General features: G+C 44.9%; 1 protein-coding gene across 6 annotated transcripts in view; it reads right to left on the reverse strand.

Annotated features, from left to right (window-relative positions):
- BCLAF1 (BCL2 associated transcription factor 1) overlaps nucleotides 1–25,382 on the reverse strand; it is a 1,196,126-nt gene that overhangs the window by 922,821 nt on the left and 247,923 nt on the right. For 5 of the 6 annotated variants that reach the window (XM_044076391.1, XM_044076411.1, XM_044076397.1 and 2 more), the window contains exon 5: nucleotides 3,418–4,293. In XM_044076391.1, the coding sequence (XP_043932326.1) occupies nucleotides 3,418–4,293 (876 nt within the window). The remainder of the gene's footprint in view (nucleotides 1–3,417; nucleotides 4,294–25,382) is intronic. The other variant, XM_044076404.1, reaches the window with a different exon arrangement.

The following is a 25,382-nucleotide window of genomic DNA, read 5'->3' on the forward strand; positions in this document are numbered from 1 at the left end:
AGGCAAACATCTTAACCATTAGGCTACCCTCCCAACCCTCTTTTGTGATGATGTGCCAGTTGTCTGCAAAAAATGCTAATTTTCCTACCAAGGGAGCTGCCAGGAGAGATTTGCTTGGTAGTTTGAGGATTGAGTCATTGTGTTTTTGTCTTCTGCTATCTTGGGGCCTGTCTTCTCCTCCTTTCTGGGTAGCAGTACCCCATTGGCGAGGTTTGTAATGGCCTTGTGACTGACCTCTGCCCCTTGGGCGTCTGTATTTGCCACTCTGTGATCCATCAGAAGCTGGAAAGGACCAGTTTTTTGTTGGCCAATTTCTGCTGAACTGAGAGGGTTGTACCTGCAAAAAATCCTTGACAGTCTGCATAGACTTTGCCTTATCCTCCATTTTCTTTAAAACCTCTTCTGCTTTGACACCAAATAATACATCCTGCTATAAAGGTGCATCCAATAATTTTGCTTTAACATGATCAGGAAGGGTCTGTTCTTTTAACCAAGCATGTATACGTATGACAGAGCCAGTAACAGCTGCTCTACAGGAAGCTTCCAATGAATCAAATCCGCATTGTAAAGTACGTTTGCCCACATGTTCAGCTGCATGCAACTGATCCTGCATTTCCTTGAATTCAGACTATTCAGTATGTGTGCTCATTTTTTGTTTTAATTGAGACAGTAGGAATTGCTGATATTTTAGCATGTGAAACTGGCAATTTAATGCTCTCATAGCCAGAGCTGCTGAGGTGTATATTTTTCTTTCCCCATCTATCTAGGGCTCTGGAATCCCTTTCAGAGGGCACAGGATTTTTAGCCATAGAAGCTTTTGCTCTCTTAGGACCCTGGGAAATTGTTTCTGGGTCAGCCACAGGGCTTTTATAAAGGAATTTGTGTGAGTCAGGTACTCTAGTATCTGTCTGGTTTGGCTGGAGCAGGAGGTAGAGAGTCTGGATTTATACTAGACTCCAAGTAGACATCATCCACAATATCTAAAACTGGAGGGATAGCAAGAGGTCTGTGCTGGGGTAATAAACTCTCGGAGCCTTTTCTTAGGATCAGAATAGTCCTGGCCTTCCCAGTGGAAATGTTCCCTCGTGGTATGTAAAGTTTCCCCAAAGGAGTAGTCTTCAGGGGGAGATGCTGAGGGAATACAGTCTTCAGCATCAGAGTCTTCATAAGGTGGAAAAGTGTAATCCTGTTCCTCAGAAGAATCTGAGGAAATAGAAACCTGGTCAGAGGAAACAGAATCCTCCTCTTGTCTTGGTCTTTTATCAGGAGGGAGATGGGAACCCCTGATTAGGGTAATCAAATCTTCAGCCATCTTAAGCATCTGTTTCTTAGGCATGGGGCCTTGAACTATAGACTGATGTACAGTCTTCTTAGGTTTTAAAGGAGTTTTAAGTTTAGAGTAAGATTTAATGGTGAGTGTAGTCTGTCTGAAAACACCTTCTGCAACTAAAGGTGTTTCCACTGCACCGGGGTCTACTTCTACTCCGGTGTCAGAAGGGCCTAATGAAGATGGCTGTGTCAGCCTAGTAGACTCCGCTTGAAAATCCGCAGCTGTCTGGGGTTCCAGTTCTGTGGTCGTCAGGGGCTGAGTAGGTGCCTCATTAAAACCGGAGAACCGGCGAAAGGCCCATCAGAGGCCTCAGAGTCTGGCTTGTTCCTAGGCTGCCTGTCCTTATCCTTGCGTTTTTTATGCATGCCGGTCGTCGGCTGCTCTGACGGCATGACATAATTCAATTTCCTGCCAAAGTAATGTCGTGCGAAGTCAAAACGGTGTTTGATAGTTCGTTTATTAAACCTAGCACAAAATCGACAACCTGTGATGTCGTGGTCTGGGCCCAGGCAAGGAATACAATAGGAATGGAAGCCTTATGAGGTATTTGCTTCCCAAAAGAAATGCAATTGTTAACTTTTTCTGACATCGGTCTGAGGCAAGAAAAGGTTCCCCAATGGGGTACATAGCTTTATTGAAGACTTCGGACTGAAATTCGAATCAAAAATCACAGGTGTCGGCCGACTGGCACTTGGCACCGCACAGCAAGAAAGACTGAAGAAAATGGCGTTGGATGCCTCTTATATACCCTTGGCTCACTGATGTCAGGGAAGAAGCGACAGCAACTGACGCCGGACCAAGACTTTGGAATTCAGGCCGACTGCGGGACCGCCTGATGGCAGGATAACCCAAGTGTGATGACTGCAGCAGGGTAACACGATGAACATCAGTAGCAGTGCTTCTCTGTTCTTCCTTTCTACGTGAATGGAACTGGGATGCGACAATCCAGTCATGGGCATTAGAATCTCAACAACTGTTGTGCTGTGGAGAAGATTTACCTTTAGAAGAAAACAAGCTTTGATCAGGACTGTCTGCCCCCAGGACACTGAGGGTTACCAAAACAAGAAAATTAGTGGTGACTACTACTTCCTGATAAACAAGGGTTAGCAATATGCAGAAATTCAAGAAACGATTTAAAAAAAATTTTCCCCATAGTGGTCCTTTAAAGAGTAGTGAAATTATGGGAAAAAGCTATGTAAAGAAAATTCCTTTGAAAATATAAGAAGTGGGTAAGATAAATATGAACATGATTAAATATGGGTATTATAAAAATAGAAGTAAAGAACATGTCAACAGAATTGTTTACGTTACACAGAATGAAATAAATTATATAAAAGGGAAAATGGATTTTGGCAGTAATATTGAGAAGAATCAAATGGTGGCTAGGGAAAAGGAGTGGGGGTTAAATAAGAATAAAAACTTGACAAAGTTTGAATGTATAATAAGTAAAAGAAGGAAACAGAAAATTATATACTGCTAAGTATGTTGTAAATATGTACATATTTTGTAAATAATGTTTTCTTTGCATAAAAAAGGAGCACTACTTTTTTTGATAGGTGCTGTGGGATTTTTTTACATCCACTTGGGCTACCACCAACTCTGGCAGGTGGGGCCTTGGTTTAATGTCTCATCCGAAGGACAATACCATCATGAGCATAACACTCCCCTTCATGTTACACTGTAGTGTCAGTAATCCATCTACCTGGTGTGGGAATAGAATCCACAACCTTCTGCATCAAAGGTGAATGTGTTGTAAATGTTCCGAAGAAGCAAGAAATGGAGGGTTGGCCGTCAGTGGTGGGTCCACAGTATACATAATGCTGCAATTCAGACTGGCAAACACACACACATATACATCATGTATATCTATATAAAAATATATGCAAACACACAGACACAAACACGTTTTTCAGAACAAATGTCTATCCCACTGATGAAATGCCACAATGTATAATGAAACATTCTGTTCCTGAAATGCATCAATTCAGAACATACAAAGAAAATGAAGTCACTGATAAGATTGTTTAGTAAATGCACATTTTTCTGTATACAATTACAGTATTAAATCCAACTAAAACCATGCTAACCTTTTAGAGTGTTTTCCAACCTTTGGCATCTCTAACTTCTCCTCAGAGTAAAGAGATCGCAACCGTGCTTCCTCCCTCTGAAGGTTCTGTGATGATGTTGGTTTTACTGGGCTCCTCTTAGAACTGTGATGCAATGGGCTCAATTGAGAAGGGCTATAACGAGATGAACCCCCTCTCTCTGGGGTACGTAAAGAAGGTGATGTCCCTTTAGATGACTGATCTGAATTTACAGTACTGTGATGACGAGTATCAGAAGAAGAACTGCGACTTGTTGGGCTACGAATCGGAGATGCACTACGATGTGATCTTGGGCTGTTTTCATAAGCTGCAAGGCCAGTCCAACTGTCACTGCACAAAGGTACTTTTTTTTCAACTCCAGCAGGAGAGCAAGGTAAGTCTTTATCAAACTTGTCAGTATCTTTCTTTTCTTCAACTTCTGCTACTGTGGCTATCTGCTGTGTATCCTGTGTTACATTCCCCTCACTTTGCTTCTCCTTACTTTCTAATGATTTGTGTTTCTTGTGTGGCGCAGGAGATCTGCTACAGCATGAAGATGAACCAGATGAAGAGGAAAATCGAGATCTAGATGACCTGCAGGACAGATCAGACCGGCTCCTGGACCGTGACCTACGTTTTGGACTTCTGGACCTAGATCGGCCACGTCTTGGGCTGCGGGAGTACCTTCGATTCCAATTAGGCCTGAAGCCCCCACGGGGATACCTCCCACCTCCTCCTTGATAATATCCTCTACCTCTTCCACGAAAGCCATAAGGGCGTCTCATCCCTCGATTGTTACGATAATCCCTGCGATAATCTCTTGAATAATTTCTCTCTCTACTGCGAGATCTTGAATATGATCTAGAATGAGACCTAGAACTTGACAAAGGAAAGGAAAAGAAAAGAAAAAAAACAGTGTTGACCATTAAAGAGAGACACTCCAAACACTCAACTACTTAAGTAAAACAACCATACTTAATGGGTCGAAAAACTTAAAATTATGTGCTCACCATTACTTCTGCATGGTTTCCCTACTCTTGGCCAAATGTAAACTGGAAAAGCTTGAAACACACCAAGTACAATACCTGCAACTCAATCTCTGTTATGTATATGCAATCACTGACTGAGCAGTCTGTATCAGTTTGCTAGCACCAGTTTAAATGTTTTCCCACAGCTGTGTGACTATGAAATTAGTATTTAAGTACGGTGGTGAACCCTACAATGGGAACTGCCCCTCACCAAAAAAAATGTCCATTTTTAACTCATTCAATCCAATGGAGCTCAGGGAGTTTGCACTGCAACTTCCAATGGGTGGAGCCTAAGCCTTTTGACAGAATCAAATTATGTCCTCACATTTCAAATGTTCATATCTCAAGAACCACAGGGATTATGAAAAAAGTATGAATGGCAAAACTCAAAAACCATTTTTATAGCAGTAGTATTCTTTAAGTTCTAGGTCTTAAACCGAATTTTAAAAAAGTCACAGTAAATTCAGTAACTATTACATTTGTAATGTAAACAACTTACAACATTTCAGCAACCAATCAAGTTACACACATACTGTCAGCAGCATTTTATTCATCTAGCTGAGAGCTTTCATATGAGGCTGAGTTCCATCTATGTTACTTGGTTGTTGAGATATTTAGAAAAATTTGAAAATTATAGCTATATAAATTAATATCATAAAAATAACCGTTAATATTGGTTTACCTGCACTAGACAATAGTCAAATATTAATTCAGTTGAGTTTACCATTGTGTAAGCTTTAAGATGAAATCTTTTAAAGCCTTCTATATAGCATGGTTTAGGAATTATTGATGCAAAGATGATCAAGGAATATTTGACACCTAGAGGCGTCAGTAGGAGTTAACTGCAGATGCACCTGGAGGTGTCACTCAGATGTAATGAGTTAAGACAGCTTGATGCAGCCATGCATCAACCTCTCTAGCTGAAGCTTCAACCCACTTCAACTCAATAAGTAGTGGAACGTTTTAACTATGTGCCTTCATTATTCTATCTTAACAACTGAGATATGCAAAAAAATGTTAAGTGGTAAGAGTTTTTGAAAGTTATCCACAATTAAGAAAGAGTAGATGGCCAGGAGGATGCTAAACCAGCAGGAGCAAGAGTTTTTTTTTTTTTTAATGTAATGGAAGGTGAGCCAGGTGGCAAACGACAGGTGGAAAGAATAGCTGTATAAAATCTTACCATAACCATAGATGCTCTTCTCTTCCATGTTGCAGTATTCTTGGTGTGGGATTTCCCACCTCAGGAGACCTATACGTCAGTTCCTATACAAAAGATTCAGCTTGGCTACTGTAGTTGCATGGGACATCACATGTAGGGCCATAAACCAGGGGCCTTAAATGTGACATCTACACACACAGACCTCAGAACTTGAAAGCCCAGCAGGACAGGTTGAAATAAGAGCAGCAAGTGAGGTCAACCATAGGATCAAAGAGCCATTTGGTGGTTAAATTGGTCCTAGGGTAGGGTATAACGTCCATGAGACCTAAGACAGGTCAATAATGAGAAAGAGAATAGAGAAGGGGGTCGGGGGTTGGGAAGGAATACTGCAACATGGAAGAGAAGGACATCTGTGGTTATGTTAAGATTTTACACAACTATTCTATGTCCTTCTGTTCCTAAGTTGCAGTATTCTTGGTGTGGGAGAGTACCACAGCTTAGATGGCAGGTAGGGAGGAGGTAGAAGTAGCAGATTCCACAAAGGCCTGCAGAATAGCTCTGGCAAAACTTGCACATGCTCTGGAGACATTGTCTAGCTTGTAGTGTTTGGTGAAAGTGTAAATGGTGGACCATGTAGCTGCTTCCAGGATGGATGCCGTGCCCAGGCCTTTTAGGAAGGCTTTGGAGACTGCCACTGCCCTGGTAGAGTGAGCCTCTACACTCCCTGTAGGAGTTTTTTTACCATGGTGTGAGTAACATAGGCAAATAGTTTTCCTAATACAACATGTGATGGTTTGTTTGCAGACTGCCTTGCCCAGCACCCTGGGGTGAAAGGAAACAAAAAGCTGACTGGATTTTCTTATGGATTTGGTTTTGTCTAGGTAAACCTTAGTTGTCCGAGTACATCCAGGGAGTGCAGTATTCTCTCACCTTCATTGGTGGGAGAGGAAAAGAAGGTGGGTAGATGAATAGATTGGTTTAAGGACAGATCATTGACCACTTTAGGCATAAAGGAAGGGTTGGTTCGTAGGGTTACCCTGTCCTTATGGAAGGTAGTGTATGGAGGGCAGGCCAATAGGGCCTGAAACTCTGACACCCTCCTGGCTTAAGTAATAGTCACTAGCAGTACTGTTTTCCATGTGCACATTTGTGGAGTAGCAGTACTAGCTGGTTCAAATGGGGACTGTATGATTCCAGAATGAAGTTCAGGTCCAAGGGTGGCAGGAAGGGTTTTCTTGGTGGTCTGATGTGCAAGACCCATTTTAAGAATAGTTTAACATTGAGTCTGGCTAGTAGGGGAGGGTCTAGTGGCAGACAGGCTGAAAGGTGGACTTTCACTGAAGAGTATGAAAGCCCCCCTCTTAACTAGTTGACACACACACAGGCAAGAACTAGGGGTGGAGCTGCGATGCATGGATCCCTGCCCTTGCCCACACACCATTTGGAAAATCTCTCCCATTTAGCCAAGTAAGATTTCCTTGTAGTAGGTTTCCTGCCCTCCCTCAGGACTGAAAGCAAGTCCTCAGAGTAGTAGTGCCTAAAGGGAATTAAAAGTTTATCACCCCCCAGTGTCAGTGCCAACATCTGCAAGTGTGAGTGAATGAGGGTTCCCTTTTCTTGTGTCAGAAGGTCCACCTTATGGGGTGACTTGTGGTGATTGCCCTTGGTTAGATTGAGAAATAGGGGGAACCAGTGCTGCCTTGGCCAGTAGGAAGTCACCAACAAGAGTTTTGATTAGTCTCTCCTGATTTTCAGGACGACTTTTTGAATTAATGGGAAGGGTGGAAAGGCATACATAAACCTCCCCCTTCCATGAAATGCTGACCGTTTCTATTCTCCATGCTAGTGGAGACTGGGTCTTGGAGCAGAAAGTCTGCAGTTGTCTGTTCTGGGGGGGGGGGGGGGAGTACAGTTGTGTACACTTATCATAAATGTAGATGTTCGAGTGTATTCACTGTTGCAGTCATTACATTTGGGTAATCTGCTGGCAGGTTGCCCTCAGCCGGCCTGATCGGTTGCTGTCCCTTCTTCCATGAAGTCAGGTCGTTAGGGGTATAAAACATGCAGCCGACGCCATTTTCTTCAGTTTTTCTTGCCCCAGATGTCAGGTGCAGCCCAAATGGGGAGCAAATTATATAAATATATATGCATGTAATTCAGAACACAACAAATATACCTCCAAATAAAAGCAAATACACCAAAATGGCTTTTGAGCATAGTAAAAGAAAAAAAGAGGTATAGTAAGAGAAAAACAGGGGGCTGGTGGGCGGGTAACCAGGACTGCAACAGTGAATACACTCGAACATCTACATTTATAGTAAGTGTACACAACTGTGCTACGTTTTTCGTGTTTCACTGTTGCAATCATTACATTTGGGTAGAATCCCAAAGCTATTGTTCGGGGGATGGAATTATACAGCATTAGGAGCAGCTATAAGGCCCTGCAGGACAGCAGTGGCAAAGCCTGTTCTGGATTTAGAGAAAAGAGGTAAATGGTAATGTTTGGTGAACGTATGAACTGAACTCCAGGTAGCAGCTTCTAGAATGTCTCTGGTGGGAACCCCTCTGAGAAAGGCTGCAGAAGTAGATGCAGCCCTGGTGGAATGGGATCCCCTTGGGAACAGATTTACCATGGTGCATGTAGCAGAAGCAAATACAATGGCTTATCCATTTTGAAATAGTCTGCTTTGAAATAGCCTTTCCCTCTGCCCCTTCAGCAAATGCCACCAATAACTGCTCAGATTTTCTTAGAGATTTTGTCCTGCTTAACTAGAATCTTAGTTGTCTGTGCACATCCAAAGAATGCAGAATCCGCTCCCCCTTGTTCTGTGAAATTGGGGAAAAAAGTTGGCAGATGAATGGACAGATTAAGAGCCACACTAGATACCACTTTAGGCATAAAGGATGGATTAGTCCTGAACGCCACCCTGTCTGGGTAAAAGATAATAAAAGGCTCCACTGCCATGAGAGACTGTAGTTCTGAAATCCTTCTAGACGAAGTGACTGCTAAAAGAAAAGCTGTCTTCCAAGAGAGAAATTTTATGTCTGCAGTAGCAGCTGGCTCAAAGGGAGGCAGGGTGAGCTTTTCCAACACAAAATTGAGGTCCCATGCAGGAGTTGGTGCTCTCCTGGGAGGCCTTAAATTTTTGGCCCCTCTGAAGAACTGCTTTAGCAGGGGATGAGAAAAGAGGAGAGGCCCTGTGTTGTAATGAGCTGAAATGGCAGAGGCATGTATTTTTGTGGAAGAGAAAGATAGGTCCTTGTGAAGCATCTCAGTTAAATATTGCAGAATCTGAGGAATATTGGGCATTGCTGTGCTTATTCCTTGTGCTTGGTTCCAGGCACAGAATCTTTTCCAATTATCAGCATAAGATTTTCTAGTACAAGGCCTTCTAGCCTCCAAAATGACATCCATCACAGGTTTGCTGAGAGATGTAACCGGTGAAATTAGCTGATTAGCCATGCTGCAAGGTTCAGAGTTTGGAGCGGAGTGTGCAGAATTTGATAGTTCTGCTGAGACAGTAGATAAAGCATCTGAGGCTGGTACCACGGAGGAAGGTGTGACATATTGCGTAGGAGAGGGTACCAGAGTTGGCAAGGCCAGTCTGGAGCAATCAGAATCATTTTTGGTTTTTCCTGTGCGACTTTTAGTAAGACCTTGGAGAGCAGAGGCAGAGGGGGAAAGGCATAGACTGATAGGTTTTTCCAGCTGAAGGATAGAGCGTCCACTATTCAAGCTTTTTTGTGATGAATTATTGTGCAGAATTTGTCCAACTGATAGATCTCTTTGCCTCACCCCAGAACTATGTCTGGGCTCCCCCATTTGCGTGCAACATGCTGAAGATTTGTGGATCCAGTTTCCATTCGTGTTGGTCCACAAGATTTCTGCTTAGTTCGTCTGCCAGAGTGTTTTGCTTTCCTGGCAGGAATTGAGCTAGTAAATGTATTTGATAAGTCAAGGCCGTGTTCCACAAAGCCATTTCTAGTCTGCAAAGGGGGTATGAATGGGTACCCCCCTGCTGGTTTATGTACCACATGACTGTGGTGTTGTCTGTCTATCAGTAGCTGTCCTGGATGAAGATAGTCCTTGAAGGCTGTCAGAACATTCTGTACAGCTAGCATCTCTTTTTGGTTGATATGTAGGTGCATTTGATTTGGGTTCCATTGGCCCTGAATGCATCTCCCTGCCATATGTGCCCCCCCAAGCATAGTCTGATGCGTCCGTAGTCAGGGTTTGGGTGGCAGGGAGTGGAATGAATGACAGTCCCTTGTTTTGGTGACAGGCCTCTGCCCACCATAGATACTCTTGCTGCAGGCAAGGAATGGTAGGAATCATTGTTTCCAGGCTGTGATAATGTTGACTCCATAAGTTTTTTAGGTACCACTGAAGTTTCCTCATATGCAGTCTTGCATATGGAATTATTAGAATGCAAGAAGTCATGAACCTCAAGGCCTGCAGAATTTGTCTTGCAAATAGCTGGGTTTTTGTGGCCACTTGTTTGAAGTAAATCATCAATTGAATTTGTTTTTCTGGCGTAAGGGAAGTCATCTGGGCAGTTGTATTCAAGCTTGCACCCAGAAATGTAATTATTTGAGAGGGTACCAGTTGTGATTTCTTTTCATTTATGGTGTACCCTAGACAAGTTAGAAGCCTTTTTACACACACCAGACGTTTTAAAAGAATGTCCTTGTTTTCTGCCTAAATTAGACAATCGTCCAGATAAGGATAAATATGAATATTTCTTTGTCTGCAAAATGCAATTACTGGTGCCAGGCACTTTGTGAAGACCCTGGGTGCAGTAGATAAGCCAAAGGACAGTGCAGAGAACTGGTAATGCAAATAGCCTGCTTTGAAGCGGAGGCATCTTCTGCAAGATTCCCTGATTGGGATATGCAGGTAACCCTCTTAAGTCTAGAGTTACCAGCCAGGCTTCCTTGCCTACCATAGGCAGTAACTGTTGTAGAGTCAACATCTTGAATTTTGGAATATCCAGGAATGTATTTAGAATGGATAAGTCCAGAATTGGATGCCATGATTTGCCTTTTCTGGGTACCAGGAAATGTCTTGAATAAAAACCTTGTCCCTTTTCCTTTTCTGGTACAGGCTGAATAGCCCCCATGTTCATGGGGGATGTAACTTGTTTCTGGGCCTCTGCCCACTGATTTGGAGGCAGATCCGGCCATCCATTTTGGACTGGCAACGTGTGGAAATGAAATCTGTATCCCTGGAATACTACATTTAAAACCCACTTGTCCTGGGTAATTAGCTGCCAATTTTGTGTATGAAGTGCCAGTTTTCCCCCCAAAGGGGCTGCCAAAAGATAAGTGCTTGGTGATGGCAGAGGAAAGTCATTGAGACTGTAAGGAGGTGCATTGCTACTTCCAGATTTGGAGGTGGAGGCACCCCATTGTTTTGTTCTATAAGTTCCTTGTGAATGAATCCTGGAGCCTTTGGAGTTGTCTGGGTTTGACCTGAGCGGCTGTGGTGGGTACTGGAAAGGCCCAATTCTTGGTAGGCCAGTACCTACTGAACCTGGGTGGCTACACTTCTAGGAAATATTTTACAGTTTGCATAGATTTAGTTTTGTCTTCCGTCTTTTTCAAAACTTCTTCTGCCTTATTACCAAATAGACTGTCCTGTTGTAAAGTAGCATCCAACAATTTTGCTTTAACATGACCAGGCAGATTTTGCTCCTTGAGCCAAGCATGCCTTCTTATCACAGATCCAGTTAGAGCGGCCCTGCAAGAGGCCTCTAAGCAATCAAAACCACATTGCAAAGTATGCTTTCCAACTTGTTCAGCTGAATGTAATAAACCCTGTAAAGTACAGTTTTGTACCTACCATAAATGTAGATGTCCGAACAGGATAGCATCAGCAGTCCTAACAAATGGGTTGTCCTGTCGTCAGGCAGCCCTTCGGTCGGCCGGATTCCAAAGTCTGGGTCTGGCCTCGGCTGGTGTCGCACTTCACCCGTCATCTCTGCTGGTCTTCGGGTATAAAGGCATCAGCCGACGCCATTTTCCTCAGTGTTTCTTGCCCCAGATGCCAGTTGCCCTCTTGGAAAACTAAATTTTGGGTAAATGCCAATGTTTCCAAAAAAAATAGTAGGCAAACACAAAAAATAAGCGTGTATGTACATATATACAAACAAATACACCATAAGAGATCCCCCCCTAGCTAGGGTAAATACCCTAGGAGTACCACAGAGGGGAAGGAGGGTGGGTAATCCTGACTGCAGATGCTATCCTGTTCGGACATCTACATTTATGGTAGGTACAAAACTGTACTATGTCCTTCAAGGATGCATCTGCAGTCCTAACAAATGGGTAGAATACTATAGCCAAACTAGGGGAGGAGGAAGAAGAATTATGGTGTAGTTAGGATCCCTTGCAATACAGCAGTGGCAAACCCTGCTCGGGATCTAGAGTATAGAGGTAAGTTGTAATGCTTGGCAAATGTATGCACGGAGGTCCAAGTAGCCGCCTCAATAATGTCCTTGGTAGCCACTCCTCGTAAGAAAGCTGTGGTAGTGGCTGTAGCGCTGTAGAGTGAGGTCTTATGTTCTGTGGAATTTGCTTTCCATGGTAGGAGTAACAGAATCTTATGCAATTTCCTATCCACTTGGAGATTGTCTGTTTGGAAATTGCTTTTCCTTCCCTTCCTGTTGCATAAGCTACTAGAAGCTGGTCAGTTTTTCTATTGCCCTTGGTTCTGTCCAGGTAGTAGCGCAACTGTCTATGTACATCCAAGGTATGCAGCAGTCTTTCCCCCCCTGTTCTGTGGATTGGGAAAGAAGGTAGGTAGGTGGATTGCCTGGTTTAGAGACAATCTGAATACCACCTTAGGCATAAATGTAGGATTAGTTCTCATGGACACTATTTTGATGGAAGATTAAGAAGGGTTGTACTGCCATTAAGGCCTGTAGTTCCGAAACCCTTCTTGCTGAAGTAATTGCCAGTAGGAAAGCAGTTTTCCAGGATAGGTGTTGAAGATCTGCTGTTGCTGCTGGTTCAAATGGAGGGAGTGTCAATTTTCCTAGCACAAAGTTCAAGTCCCATGCTGGTAATGGTGGTTTCCTAGGAGGTTTTACATTCTTGATTCCTCTGAGGAACTGCCTGAGTAGAGGATGTGAGAAGACAGGGGGATCGAAGCTGTATTCTGCAGAAATAGCTGATGCATGTATCTTGATGGAGGAATAGGACAGGCCTGTATGGAGAAGCTCTGCCAAGTACTCCAGGATGTTAGCAATATCTATCTTTGACACATCTTTTCCTCTTTCAGTACTCCAAATGACAAACCTTTTCCATTTTCCTGCATAGTTCCTTCTTGTTGAAGGTCTGCGGGCCTCAAGGATAATGTCTTTAACCCTTTGGGATAAATCTGGGTTAGTTGCTGTTATGTAATGTTCCAGGCAGTCAGTTGCAGAGTTTTTAGGTTTGGATGCATGATGTTGTAGTCGTTCTGAGTTAACATCAAAGGCATCAGGGTAGTGTCCACGTTCTGCCCGAGACATGCTCCTCAGCAATGGATACCAGTGTTGTCTTGGCCAATTTGGAGCTATCAGAATTATCCTTGGACGTTCCTCTTTGATTTTCAGTAGTACCTTGTGCATCAAAGGAAGAGGTGGGAATGCATATGCTGTCAGGCCTTTCCAACTGAAGGATAGAGAGTCCACCTTCCATGCAAGTGGGTGGTATGTCCTTGTGCAGAATTTCTTGAGCTGGTGATTGAGTGGGGATGCGAATAGGTCTATTTGTGGCATTCCCCATTTCTTTGTGATGGCCTTGAAGATGTCCAGGTGTAGCATCCATTCGTGAGCATCCGAGGTAGTTCTGCTTAACATGTCTGCTAGGATGTTTTCTTTTTCCGGTACAAATATTGCCTGTAACTGGATGTTGTAGCTCAGAGCCATATTCCATAGGTCCAGAGTCATTCGGCATAGGGGGTATGAATGAGTGCCTCCCTGTTTGTTGATGTACCACATGACTGTGGTGTTGTCTGTCCTTATCATTAAATGGCCTTCTTTGAGGAATGGTCTGAAATTCTGGATTGCTAGTTTTACTGCCAGCATTTCTTTTTGATTTATGTGCAGGTGCAGCTGGTCTGGAGTCCATAATCCTTGTATGTATTTGTCCAGCATGTGTGCCCCCCAACCTAGGTCTGAGGCATCCGTTGTGATGGTTTGGCTTGCTTGAAAGTTGTGGAAGGGCAAGCCTGGGTTTGACTGGCATGCTTGAGCCCACCATAGGAACTCTTGTTTCAGGCATGGGATTAGTGGTATTTCGGTTTCTAAGCTGTGCCTGTGTTGAGACCATAAATTCTTTAGGTACCACTGTAGTTTTCTCATATGCAGTCTGGCATGGGGGACCAGGATTATGCATGATGCCATGAAGCCCAAGGCCTGCAGTACTTTCCTTGCTGTTAGTTTGTTCTGCTTTGTTAATGCCAAGAAGTAAAGAGGGAGTTGTTCTTGTTTTTCTGCAGTTAGGAATGCCATCTGTTTTACTGTGTCCAATTCTGCACCCAAGAATGTTCTTGTTTGGGATGGTATCAGTCCTGACTTTTTTAAATTGACTGTGTATCCCAGGGCTTGTAGTAAGCAAATGACTCTTTGTAAGTCTTTTGTCAGCTTGCTTTTGTTGTCCGCTTGTATCAGGCAGTCGTCCAGGTATGGATAAATTTGGATTCCCTGTAGCCTGCAATGAGCGATTACTGATGCCAGGCATTTTGTGAATACTCTGGGCGCAGTAGATAAGCCAAAGGGCAATGCTGAGAATTGATAATGCTCTGATCCTGCAAGAAATCTGAGGTATCTTCTGCAATTTGGTCGTATGGGGACGTGCAGGTATGCCTCCTTGAGATCTAGAGTTACCAGCCAACCCTCCTTGCCCAGCATGGGAAGAAGTTGCTGTAGGGTCAGCATTTTGAATTTTGGAACAATGATGAATGTGTTTAAGGCGGACAGGTCGAGAATAGGTCTCCAACTTTTCTCTTTTCTTGGTTATAGGAAGAGTCTGGAGTAGAATCCTTTGCCCTGTTCTGTAGGTGGTACCCTTTCCACAGCTCTCATCTTTGTTAATTGAGCTATCTGTTTTAGAGCTTCTGTTTTTTGATTTGGAGGTAGGTTTGGCATTCCTCTTTTTACTGGTAAGGTGTGGAAATGAAACCTGTAGCCTTGGTCTATAGTTTGTAAAATCCACTTGTCTCTTGTGATATAGTGCCAATTTTTTGAAAATAAGGCTAACTTTCCGCCTAAGGGTGCTGCTATTTGATCCCTGGTAGGCGGTGTCAGAGCCAAGTCACTGTGATTGTCCTGTTGCAGTGGCAGTGGTTGTGTCTGTGCCTCGTTGGTTATTGCCTTGCCACTGGCGTCCTCTGTAGGCACCTCCTCTGGATTGATTTCTGCCTCTGGAACGTCTATTCCTGCCTCTCTGAGATTTAGAGGAGTCTGGAAAGGACCAATTTTTGGAAGGCCAGTTCCTGCTAAACCTTGGGGGCTGAACCTGTAAGAAATCTTTAACTGTTTGTACAGATTTTGCCTGCTCTTCCATTTTCTTCATTACTTGCTGGGCAGGAGAACCAAATAGACTGACCTTATCCATAGGAGCATCTAATAGCTTTGCTTTAACATGATCCGGCAAGACCTGTTCTTTCAACCATGCATGCCTTCTTATAACTGTGCCAGTCATGGCTGATCTAAATGAAGCCTCCAGTGCATCATAGCCACATTTTAAAGAATGGTTACTAACCTGCTGAATGTTATTCACCATTTCTAAAACATATTTCTTATCTAAGGAATCATCAGAGGACAGTTTCTTGGTTAATTGATCAAGCATAAACTCTTGGTATTGGATCATATGAAACTGACAGTTCAAAGCTCTAGCTGAGAGAGTAGCAGAGGTGTAAACTTTTTTACCCCATCTCTCCAAGGACCTGGATTCCCTTTGAGAAGGGAGAGGGTTTTTTGCTGAGGTCGAAGCTACTGCCTTAGGCCCCTGGGAGATAGTCTCAGGATCTGCAAGGGGAGCCTTGTATAGGTGATGATGAGTGTCCGGTACCCTGTAAAACCTATCGGGCTTGGCAGGGGCTGGAGGTAAAGTATCAGGAGCAGTGCAAACATCATTAAATGCATCATCCACAACAGGAAGAACTGGAGGTATAGCTAAGGGCCTATGTTGCGGTAAAAGTAGAAAGGTCCTAAGCCTTTTTCTTGTATCAGAGAAATCTTGTCCCTGCCATTGGAAATGTTCTCTCATGGCATGTAAGGTTTCCCCAAAGGAAAATTCCTCTGGTGGAGAGGCAGAAGGAATAGATTCTTCAGCATCGGAATCTTCATAAGTAGAAAAAGGAGCCTCTGGATGGTCTGTATTGTCTGAATCATCAGAAGAATCATCTGAGGACACTGGCTCAGGGGGCTCTGCTCTAGGTCTCTTTTCTGGAGGCTGAGAGGCCCTATCTGGGTGAGATTGGGATCCCCTTATTAAAGAGATGAGATCCTCTGCCAGAGTAAGCATTTGAGAACTGGAACTGGGCCTGTGTGAGGGGGGCTTAACAGGCACAGATTTAGCAGATTTGGCTGCTTTAGCCCTGGCAAAGGCCTTTATAGACATGGCTGCAGGAGGCCTAGCAGCACCACATGCTGAGGTAGAGACATCCAAAAGGATGGTGTCCGATAATTCTGGAGGAACCACATTAATAGGCAAAACTTCAGAGGCCGATTCAACTAGGGTAGCAGGAGCCTCGGTAGTAGTCATGGATTCGGCTGAAGATTGACCCGTTTGCTCGGTTTCAGCCGAAACCGAGACACTCGCGGTTTGCTTAACCGTGGTTTCGGCCGAAACCGTGGACCGCGAGTGTCGGTCTTTTTCTTTGCGTTTCTTAACAATTTGAGAAGTCGGAGGATCCGACGGCATAATGTACGCAAAATCTGAGCCAAAAAAACTGTTCAGCAAACTCCGACCGACGCCTAAGCGTTCGTCGGTTGAAGGAAGCACAGGCTAAACAGGCTGCTACGCCGTGGTCTGGGCCTAAACAAGGTAAGCAGTAAGAGTGGAAATCTTTATGAGGTATTTGTTTCCCACAAGTTAAACAGTTATTCACTTTTTCTGACATCGGCTGAGGCAAGAAAGGGTCCCCAACGGGGTACTTAGCTTTTAGAAGTCTTGAAGTAGTATTCGGTAGTAGTAATCTCTGGATCTGACCGACCGGCACTTGCGAACAGCTTCTGCTTGGCCACGGCAAGAAAGACTGAGGAAAATGGCGTCGGCTGATGCCTTTATACCCGAAGACCAGCAGAGATGACGTCGGGTGAAGTGCGACACCAGCCGAGGCCAGACCCAGACTTTGGAATCCGGCCGACTGAAGGGCTGCCTGACGACAGGACAACCCATTTGTTAGGACTGCAGATGCATCCTTGAAGGACATCTCTATTTTCCACACAGTCAGAAATCAACATAATTTTCTGTTTAAGCCCATGACATGCCGCTATTTAACCATATGAAATTGACAGTTTAAAGCCCTGATTTCCAAGGTTGCAGACGTGTAAACCTTCTTACCCCATCTATCCAACGCCCTGGAGTCTCTATCAGAAGGGGTAGGATTTTTAGCAGTAGAAGCCTTAACACCCTTGGGACCCTGAGAAATGGTTTCAGGATCAGCAGTAGGGTTTTTAAAAAGGAATTTGTGGGAGTCAGGAAGCCTGTAACATCTGTCTGGCTTACTAGGAGCCAGGGGCAGGGAATCAGGAGCCATGCAGGATTCTGAGAAAACATCATCAACAATGTCTAGAATAGGAGGTACAGCCAAAGGTCTATGCTGAGGAAGAAGGAGGAAATCCCTAAGCCTCTTGTTTAGATTCTGGGAAATCCTGACTCTCCCAGTGAAAATGTTCCTTAAAGTGTGCAAAGTTTCTCCACAAGAAAAATCCTCAGGAGGAGAAGCAGAAGGGATGGATTCTTCTGCATCAGAGTCCTCATAAGGTGGAATAGATGATTCCTGATCAGAAGAGGAATCAGAAGAAATGGAAACCTGACCTGATGATTCATAATTAGTGCCTTTTGCCTAGGCCTCTTAGCAGGAGGGGGATGGGAACCCCTGATCAAGGTAATTAAATCCACAGCCATTTTGATAATTTGTTTTTTAGGCATTGGGGCCTGTGCACGTGGCCCAAGTGTCGTTTTTTTAGACATGGAAGTTGATTTTGGCCTAGTTTTTGAAGATGGCGTTGGTTTAATATACAAATCTTTAGGCCTGAAAACACCCTCAGAAGCCGGTGCCAGCTCAGCGGCTCCGGACCCATCTAAGGTAAAGACATCCGCGGGTTCAAACTGTCTCGCGGCATACTGGACTCCGAATGGGTCTCAGTAGAAGCCTGCGAATCAAAAGTAGCGGGCAGCAGGGGCTGCGAAAGCGCCTCACTGAGTAATGGCGAACCGGCGACTGGCTTAGGTGAAGCTTCGTCGTCTGTTTTGGACCTCGACAGTCTCTCTCTCTTTTTCTTTGCGTTTTTTGTGTATTCCGGTAGTCGGATTGCTAACCGATGACAATGCTGGATAGTTAAATCTCGAGACAAAATATTTAGATGAAAAATTTACCGATGCTTAATAGTGCGTTGATTAAATTTAGCACAAAACCGACAGCAAGGCAAGTTGTGGTCAGGGCCTAGGCAAGGAATACAATACAAATGAAAATCCTTATGAGGTATTTGCTTCCCACAAGTAATACAATTATTAACTTTTACTGACATCGGTAAGGAGCAAGAAAAAGTTTCCCCAAAGGGATACTTAGCATTAGGTTGAAGACTTTGGTTCTAAAACTTGAAAACGAAAATTTCAGGAGTCAGCTGACCGGCACTTGCGAACTGCTTCTGTTTTGGGCACCGCGCGGCAAGAAAGACTGATGAAAATGGCGTTGGATGCATGTTTTATACCCCTGATGACCTGACGTCATGGAAGAAGGGACAGCAACCGACGCAGGACCCAAGACTTTGTTATTCAGGCCAACTAAGGGCAACCTGCCAGCAGATTACCCAAATGTAATGACTGCAACAGTGAAACATGAAGAACATCAAATCTACTTGAGGTGTGCCCAACCGGTGAACAATGTCTAGAAAGACATTCTTGTCCAGCATACATTCACAATTTGGAGACTATGTCCTGCTGATAAGGTCTGCCCATCTGTTGTCCTGCGAGGGGATGTAGGATGCCTGCAGGGACAAGTTGCGCTGTGAAATTAGGTCCCAGATTAGCAAGGTTAGTCTGCAGAGGTGGTAGGCTTTTGTCCCTCCCAGCTTGATGAGGTACCACATGACTGTGGTGTTGTCCGTTATTATTAGGAGAACATCTGGTTGTAAAAGGGGAAGGAAGGCTTTCAATGCCAGAAAACTGCTGTAATTTCCCACAAGTTGATATGTTTGTTCTTTATGGAAAGGTGCCACATTGCTTGTACCCTGTAGATGTTCTTCGTGTTTCACTGTTGCAGTCATAACTGCAGGGTGCTCCTGCCGGCAGGCAGCCCGAGGTCGGCCAGAATCCCAAAGTCTGGGTCCGGCGTCGGCTGTATAAGCTAGTATCCTGACGTCAGTACGCCTTGGTACATAGCCGTCAGCCGACGCCATCTTCTCCAGTCTTTCCTGCCGTGCGGTGGAAAGCAGCTCGCAAAACGTTGGTTGGCGATTTTCGAACAGCGTATTTGATTGTTGTCGGTCCGAAGTTCTTACTTCTCTTCTCAAAGCTAAGTACCCCGTTAGAATCTTTTCTTGTTCCTCCGATGTCAGAAAAAGTTAATAATTGTATAGCGTGTGGGAAACAAATACCTCATAAAGATTTCCACTCTTACTGTCTACCTTGCTTAGGCCCTGACCACGACGTTTCTTGTTGTCGGTTCTGTGCCAGGTTCAACTTTGACACTGTAGCTCCCCATCCTAGGTCTGATGCATCTGTATGCATGAACTGGTTTGGGGTGGTTAACTACAATGGAAGGCCCGGGTTCAGTTGAATTTGCTGAATCAACCATTTTAGCTCTGACTGTAGGCAGAGCAAGAGGGTAATTGCTGTAAAGGATGTTGGTGTTGTGGCCATACATTTTTTAGATACCAATGCAGCTTCCCGCATATGCATTCTGGCTAGTGGTAGCATGGGAATTATAGCTGCCATTATGCCCAAGATTCGTATAAATTGCCTTGCAGTTATCTGTTGGGTCTGCATAAGGGTTTTGAAGTGGGAGAAAGTACAGTTGTGTACACTTACCATAAATGTAGATGTTTGAGTGCTAGTGGTGAGACCACTGTCCACCTGTGTCCCTAAGTCTCATCACACTTTCGGTGTTTAGTGTACTGCCACCTATGTGGTAATTCACAGGTACATGTTTTTTCCCAAAGCGGATAACTATACATTTCTTGGCATTGAGCTTGAGACCATAGCTCTGGCACCAAGCATCTTCTGTTTCTGTAAGGCCCTTTTGTAGAGTATCCACATCATTTGGGGATTCAATAAAGACTCCCAGTTTGCAGTCCTCTGCAAACTTTGTTAGCCAGAGTCCCTTAGTGTTGGCCTGTACTTCAGAAAAGTAGATGCCAAACAAGAGCGGTCCCAGGACTGAACACTGAGGTACTCCACTTGTCACTTTGTCTGCAGCTGGATTTGGAGTTGGCTACTTTTACAGTGTGGGTTCTGTCAGTAAGCCAGTTGGCAACCCATCGGGTGACGTAGGGATTAATGTTCATCTTAGTAAGTTTATCTATGATTCCAGAGTAGGGGATGGTGCCAAAGGCCTTGGCGAGGTCTAGATAGGCTGTGTGGACCACCTTACCCTTGTCCATGGCTCTGGAGACTGATTTGTAGAAGTCAATCAGGTTCAGGAGACAAGATCGTCCCTTCACGAACCCAAACTGGGTGGGGTCCAGTGTTGGAAGGTTGCCAATGTCTTTGTTTATAAGTTCCATGATAATACGCTCCACGGCCTTGCAGATAAGGCTCGTCAGACTGATGGGATGGTAGTTTCCAGGATCCAAAGTGGATCCCCCCTTGTGAAGTGGGATAACTGTAGCTGTGCGCCACTCAGTGGGCACGAAACCTGAGGTGAGGCTATGATTAAACATGACACTTAGGTGAGGTGCCAGTTCATATTGTAGTTCATGTAGTACACAGTCTGGGATGTCATCTGGTCCCATGGATGCTGTATTCTTAGCTTTGGAGAGTGTGTTTTTTACCTGTGTGGCCATTACCAGAATTTGGCAATCTTCCGGTATTGAGAAGGGTCGTTTAGGGGGTGAGAGGGGGGTGAAGTTCGCACTGAATCGATCTACCAGGATACTGGCAATATCCTTGGGATCAGTATATTTAATGCCATTCTGTTTTAGCTCAGAGCAGATCTGAGCATTGCCATTTACATTCTTGACATAGTTATAGAATGCCTTGTGGTTGTCTTTGGAATCTTTGGCAATTTGGAGGATTTTATGAGGAATCTCAGTTTCTTACAGAGGCTGGTAAGGGAGTTTTTTGCATCCTGGGATTTTCCTCTTTTCTGCAACAGTTTCTTCCTTTTGTTGTAAAGTTTGTTTATGGCAGGGGACCACCAGATTGGCTTCCTTTTTTGGAGGAGAGCATCTTGGTTCCATTTGGGATGGCACGATTCATGCATGAGTGGATGTGCTCGTACAGTGCCTTAGTGTAGGATTCAGCAGTTGAACTTTAATTTCCCGTCTGCATGGGTGTCATGAAGTTTGTCAATTCTGACTTGAGTAGCATGAAGTTGGCTTTGCAGAAGTTTTTTATGGAGGTTTCCTTACTGGGGGGGTGGGGGTGGGATGTAGATGTTAAGGGTGATTAGCTTATGGTCAGACCTGACCGAGGGGGTGACCATAGGTGTGGAGCATCGATTTCCCATGTTGGTAATGACCAGGTCTAGGATATTGCAGCCCCTGGTGGGACTATGGATTAGCTGATCCTGGGCGTTGGAATTTATGAATTCCAAGAACCATTGGGCAACGGTGTTGGTACATGAGTAGTTTTCCCAGTTAATGGCAGGGTAGTTAAAATCACCCAGTATTAGGGTGTTTGGTTCTATGTTAATATTTTCCAGTATGTTTAGAAAGGTGTAGTGAGAATCTTGGGGCATGGTGGGGGATCTGTATTTGGATTGCAGTCTTACCTAGTGTTAGTTGCACCTGGAGAATTTCAGACAAATTGTGTTGGGCAACTAGCCTGGTGGTGTGAATATCCTTGGTAAATATGGACACTCCTCCACCTTTAGTGTTTTGGTCCTGGTTTGGTGGTTGAAAAGTGTGGTAAGAGTTGTAGCCTGCTACTGCAGGGGTGCTCTCTGGAACCTTAAACCAGCGTCCAAAATAGTTTAAAGCAAAATCATACCGACGCTTAACAGCGCGTTGGTTAAATCTAGCACAAAACCGACAACCAGCAACGTTGTGATCAGGGCCTAGGCAAGGAATACAGTAAGAATGAAAGTCCTTATGAGGTATTTGCTTTCCACAAGAAATACAATTATTAACGTTTTCTGACATCGGTCTGGAGCAAGAAAGAAGTTTCCCCAACTGGGTACTTAGCTTTATTGAAGACTTCGGATCTGAAACTCTAACACGAAAATCCCAGGAGTGGGCCGACCGGCACTTGCCCGCGTGGCAAAAAAGACTGAAGAAAATGGTGTCGGCCGCATCTTTTATACCCCTGATGACCTGACGTTAGGGAAGGGGCGACAGAAGCCGACGCAGGACCCAGGACTTTGGAATTCAGGCCGACTGAGGGCAACCTGCCAGCAGGATTACCCAAATGTAATGACTGCAACAGTGAAACACGAAGATCACGGAGGTTTGGAATAATGCAGGCCAACAGCAGACAGGGTCTTTCCGTCTTGTTCGCACCTGGCCAGAGTGGCTTGCACTTTGGACCCAAACAAGGCTGGAGGTTTAATAGGGGCATTCAAAACGGAGGACTTGAAGGAGTCCGCGAGGTCACATATGCGCATCCAGGCATGATGCCTCATAACAATATCTACACCCACAGCTCTAGACGCCCCATCGGCTGCGTGAGACAGTAACCTCATGGACGAGTTGGATATGGACTCAAGGGCTGCAAATTGAGAGGCAACCGTGTCTCGTGCCTCATCAAGAACTTGAGCCATGAGAGCACCAGAAAGCTCAGTGAATAGATCTCTTTGGAGGCTTGTAAAATGTGCCAGGTAATTCAGGGACCTAACAGCAAAGGTCACTAAAGCAAAAACTCGCTTCCCCAGTCCATCCACCACCTGAGACTCTGTTGGGCGGGTAAACAGTAGGACTTTCTTCCGCTAGGTCCTTTTTTGTGGCCACCGCCACAACCATGGCATCAACTGCAACCCCTTAGACCAGTCTGGATGCTCCTCGGGGGGGGGGGGGGTATTTTTTCTGGTGTCCTCGGGATGGCTTCTACGGAGTCAGGATTCTGCCAGGCACGCTGCACGAGTTGTACCAGCTCGACGGCATGTGGGGTCACCCAAGAGGTAGAAGGCCAGGAGAGAAAAGGTGCAGGAACATGGACTTATCCGAGGAGGGGTTGGAGGGCTTCCAGCCACCCCTCTATTTTAATATTTCAAGGAAATCTCCAAATGGGATATCATCTGGGGGTGATCATGGGGACCCCTCCCCATCATCATAATCCGTGTCCTCAGTCAGCTACTCTTCGGGACAGTCTATGTGCTTCCTCTTGCACTACTTCTTCCGAGGAGGTTCCTCAGTGGGAGTTTGTAAGGAAGACTCATAGGAAGGTGCATCCTGGACAGGGATATCCTGAGGCTTTCCCCCCGGTGTCCCGGGGAGGTGGCCCATGGTAGCTGTAGCTCAGAGGGAGCAGAAGGGAGTTCCGACGTCAGTGGAGCACCTCCGGAGGCAAGCACTCTCTCTCCATCATACGGCAAGCAGGCCCATCCGAAGAAGAGTGGGAGTCCGGAACAGAGTAAGTCAGCCTAGGAACCAGGGTCACACCCTGCAATGTTGGACCCGCTCCCAGAGATGGAGCTTCCAGCCAGATTGGAGCCGGCGAAATTCCTGGATCAGAGGACGGCACCGAAAAGGTACTCTGTGCCATGCCCTGAGCCGAGGAGTCCCCCCCCCCCCAACCTTGAGATGGAGGAAGGGATGGTTCTGACGGAACCGAAAACCAAATAGGCGACCTTGAGGCCTCAGTGACAGGCACTGTCTGTGCCAGGGGGGGTTCCACCACAGTTGTTGGAACGGAGAGCTTCGGTACCGGGAGGTCCAAAGGAAGACAATAGGTGGGAGTACTGGAAAGGACAGCACCCGGACCCAAATGGAGATGAGTCTTAGGCCCATAAGGAATCCCTCTGGCTGTCAACAGCTGATTCAACAAGCGCACCACATCGTGTTTGGATAGGCTCCTGGTGAACCTAGTGGACACGCCTGAAGGAGAATCTGGCCGGTCCAAGAAGGAGCTGTAAGCATGTCCTGCAAATGGGTCCAGAAAAGGAGACTATTGGGTCCCTGGTGTCTGAGAAAATGATACCATGGTCTCTAGTTTGGAGACATGTAGCAATGGCAAGGATATAGTAGGTGCTGACGGGGTACTCGTAATCACAGGTATCAGTTCCTGAGAAGTCGGCACCAAAGGTGGAGATGGAGCAATTAAGGATAGTGCCACAGTCAAGACAGTCGTTGCCAGTGGTAGCTTTGGCACAGAGGCACTAGTTGCCACTGTAACAGTAAAAGGCATCCCAATAGAAGTCGGAGCAGAAGTCAAACCCATAGCAGTCGGAGCCGAAGAAAGGGCTCTGTGCTTTGATGAAGTCTTGTGGGCCTTATGCTTAGAAGTCTTACCTCTGTCACCAGAAGGTGAGGAGGGATCAGAATGTGGCCGTTTTTTTGTGTTTAACTGGAAGGGTTGAAACCTCCGACACAGAAATATCCTCTGCGAAAGGAGTAGGTAGAAGGCCTTTCAAGATTTACTTATTTTTTCGTTCGTTCAGCGTCTGCTGACTAAAATTCTGACATATCTGACAGGGAGGTTCCACATATAAATGCGAAACTCCCAGACAATAAATGCGGTCATCATGACTATCACTTTTGGGGAGTTTACCATTGCAGGAGGTGCAATGTTTAAACCCGGTTGTCCCTTTTTTATCGGACATATTCATCCAAAGCCAACACAGACAGACAGAGAGAAAGTAGAAGGAAAGGAAGATAACAGCAATGTTATCAAGAGATACCACAATGGTAGAAGAGGGCGATACCAACAATGGTAAAGAATTACCCCAACAGGCAGAGCTAAAGAGAGAAGATTAGGCTAAATGGAGGGTGATAAGAATAGAAAGGATATACTGTTCTAGTACAGTGACAAAAGTCCAAACAACACTCAAAAATATCAAAAATATTTCACTTGGCCGGAGAGTTCGATGAAATGCGGCTGCATGGCTACGTGGCAAATGAGATCTGAGGTAATTGGGAGAAGGACATTGTGGGTAGCAACTTAGCTCGAGAGTTTTTTGGTGTATGCGAGTTTGGTATTTGGCCGACAAGGTTCTGAGGGCCAGGAAACAAACCCATCAGTGATGAATGGGAAGATTAACAACATTAGATCTTTTTTTTTTTTAATCTGATGTAATTTTCATTCATTCCTCAACTCTTGAGACAGGAGTCCCGAGCTACCTAAATAGTACAGTTGTGTACACTTACCATAAATGTAGATGTTCGAGTGTATTCACTGTTGCAGTCATTACATTTGGGTAATCCTGCTGGCAGGTTGCCCTCAGTCGGCCTGAATTCCAAAGTCTTGGG

This window comes from Protopterus annectens, chromosome 1.part1 (genome assembly GCF_019279795.1).
Source record: "Protopterus annectens isolate FY-2018-M chromosome 1.part1, PAN1.0, whole genome shotgun sequence".
Lineage (NCBI taxonomy): Eukaryota > Metazoa > Chordata > Ceratodontiformes > Protopteridae > Protopterus > Protopterus annectens.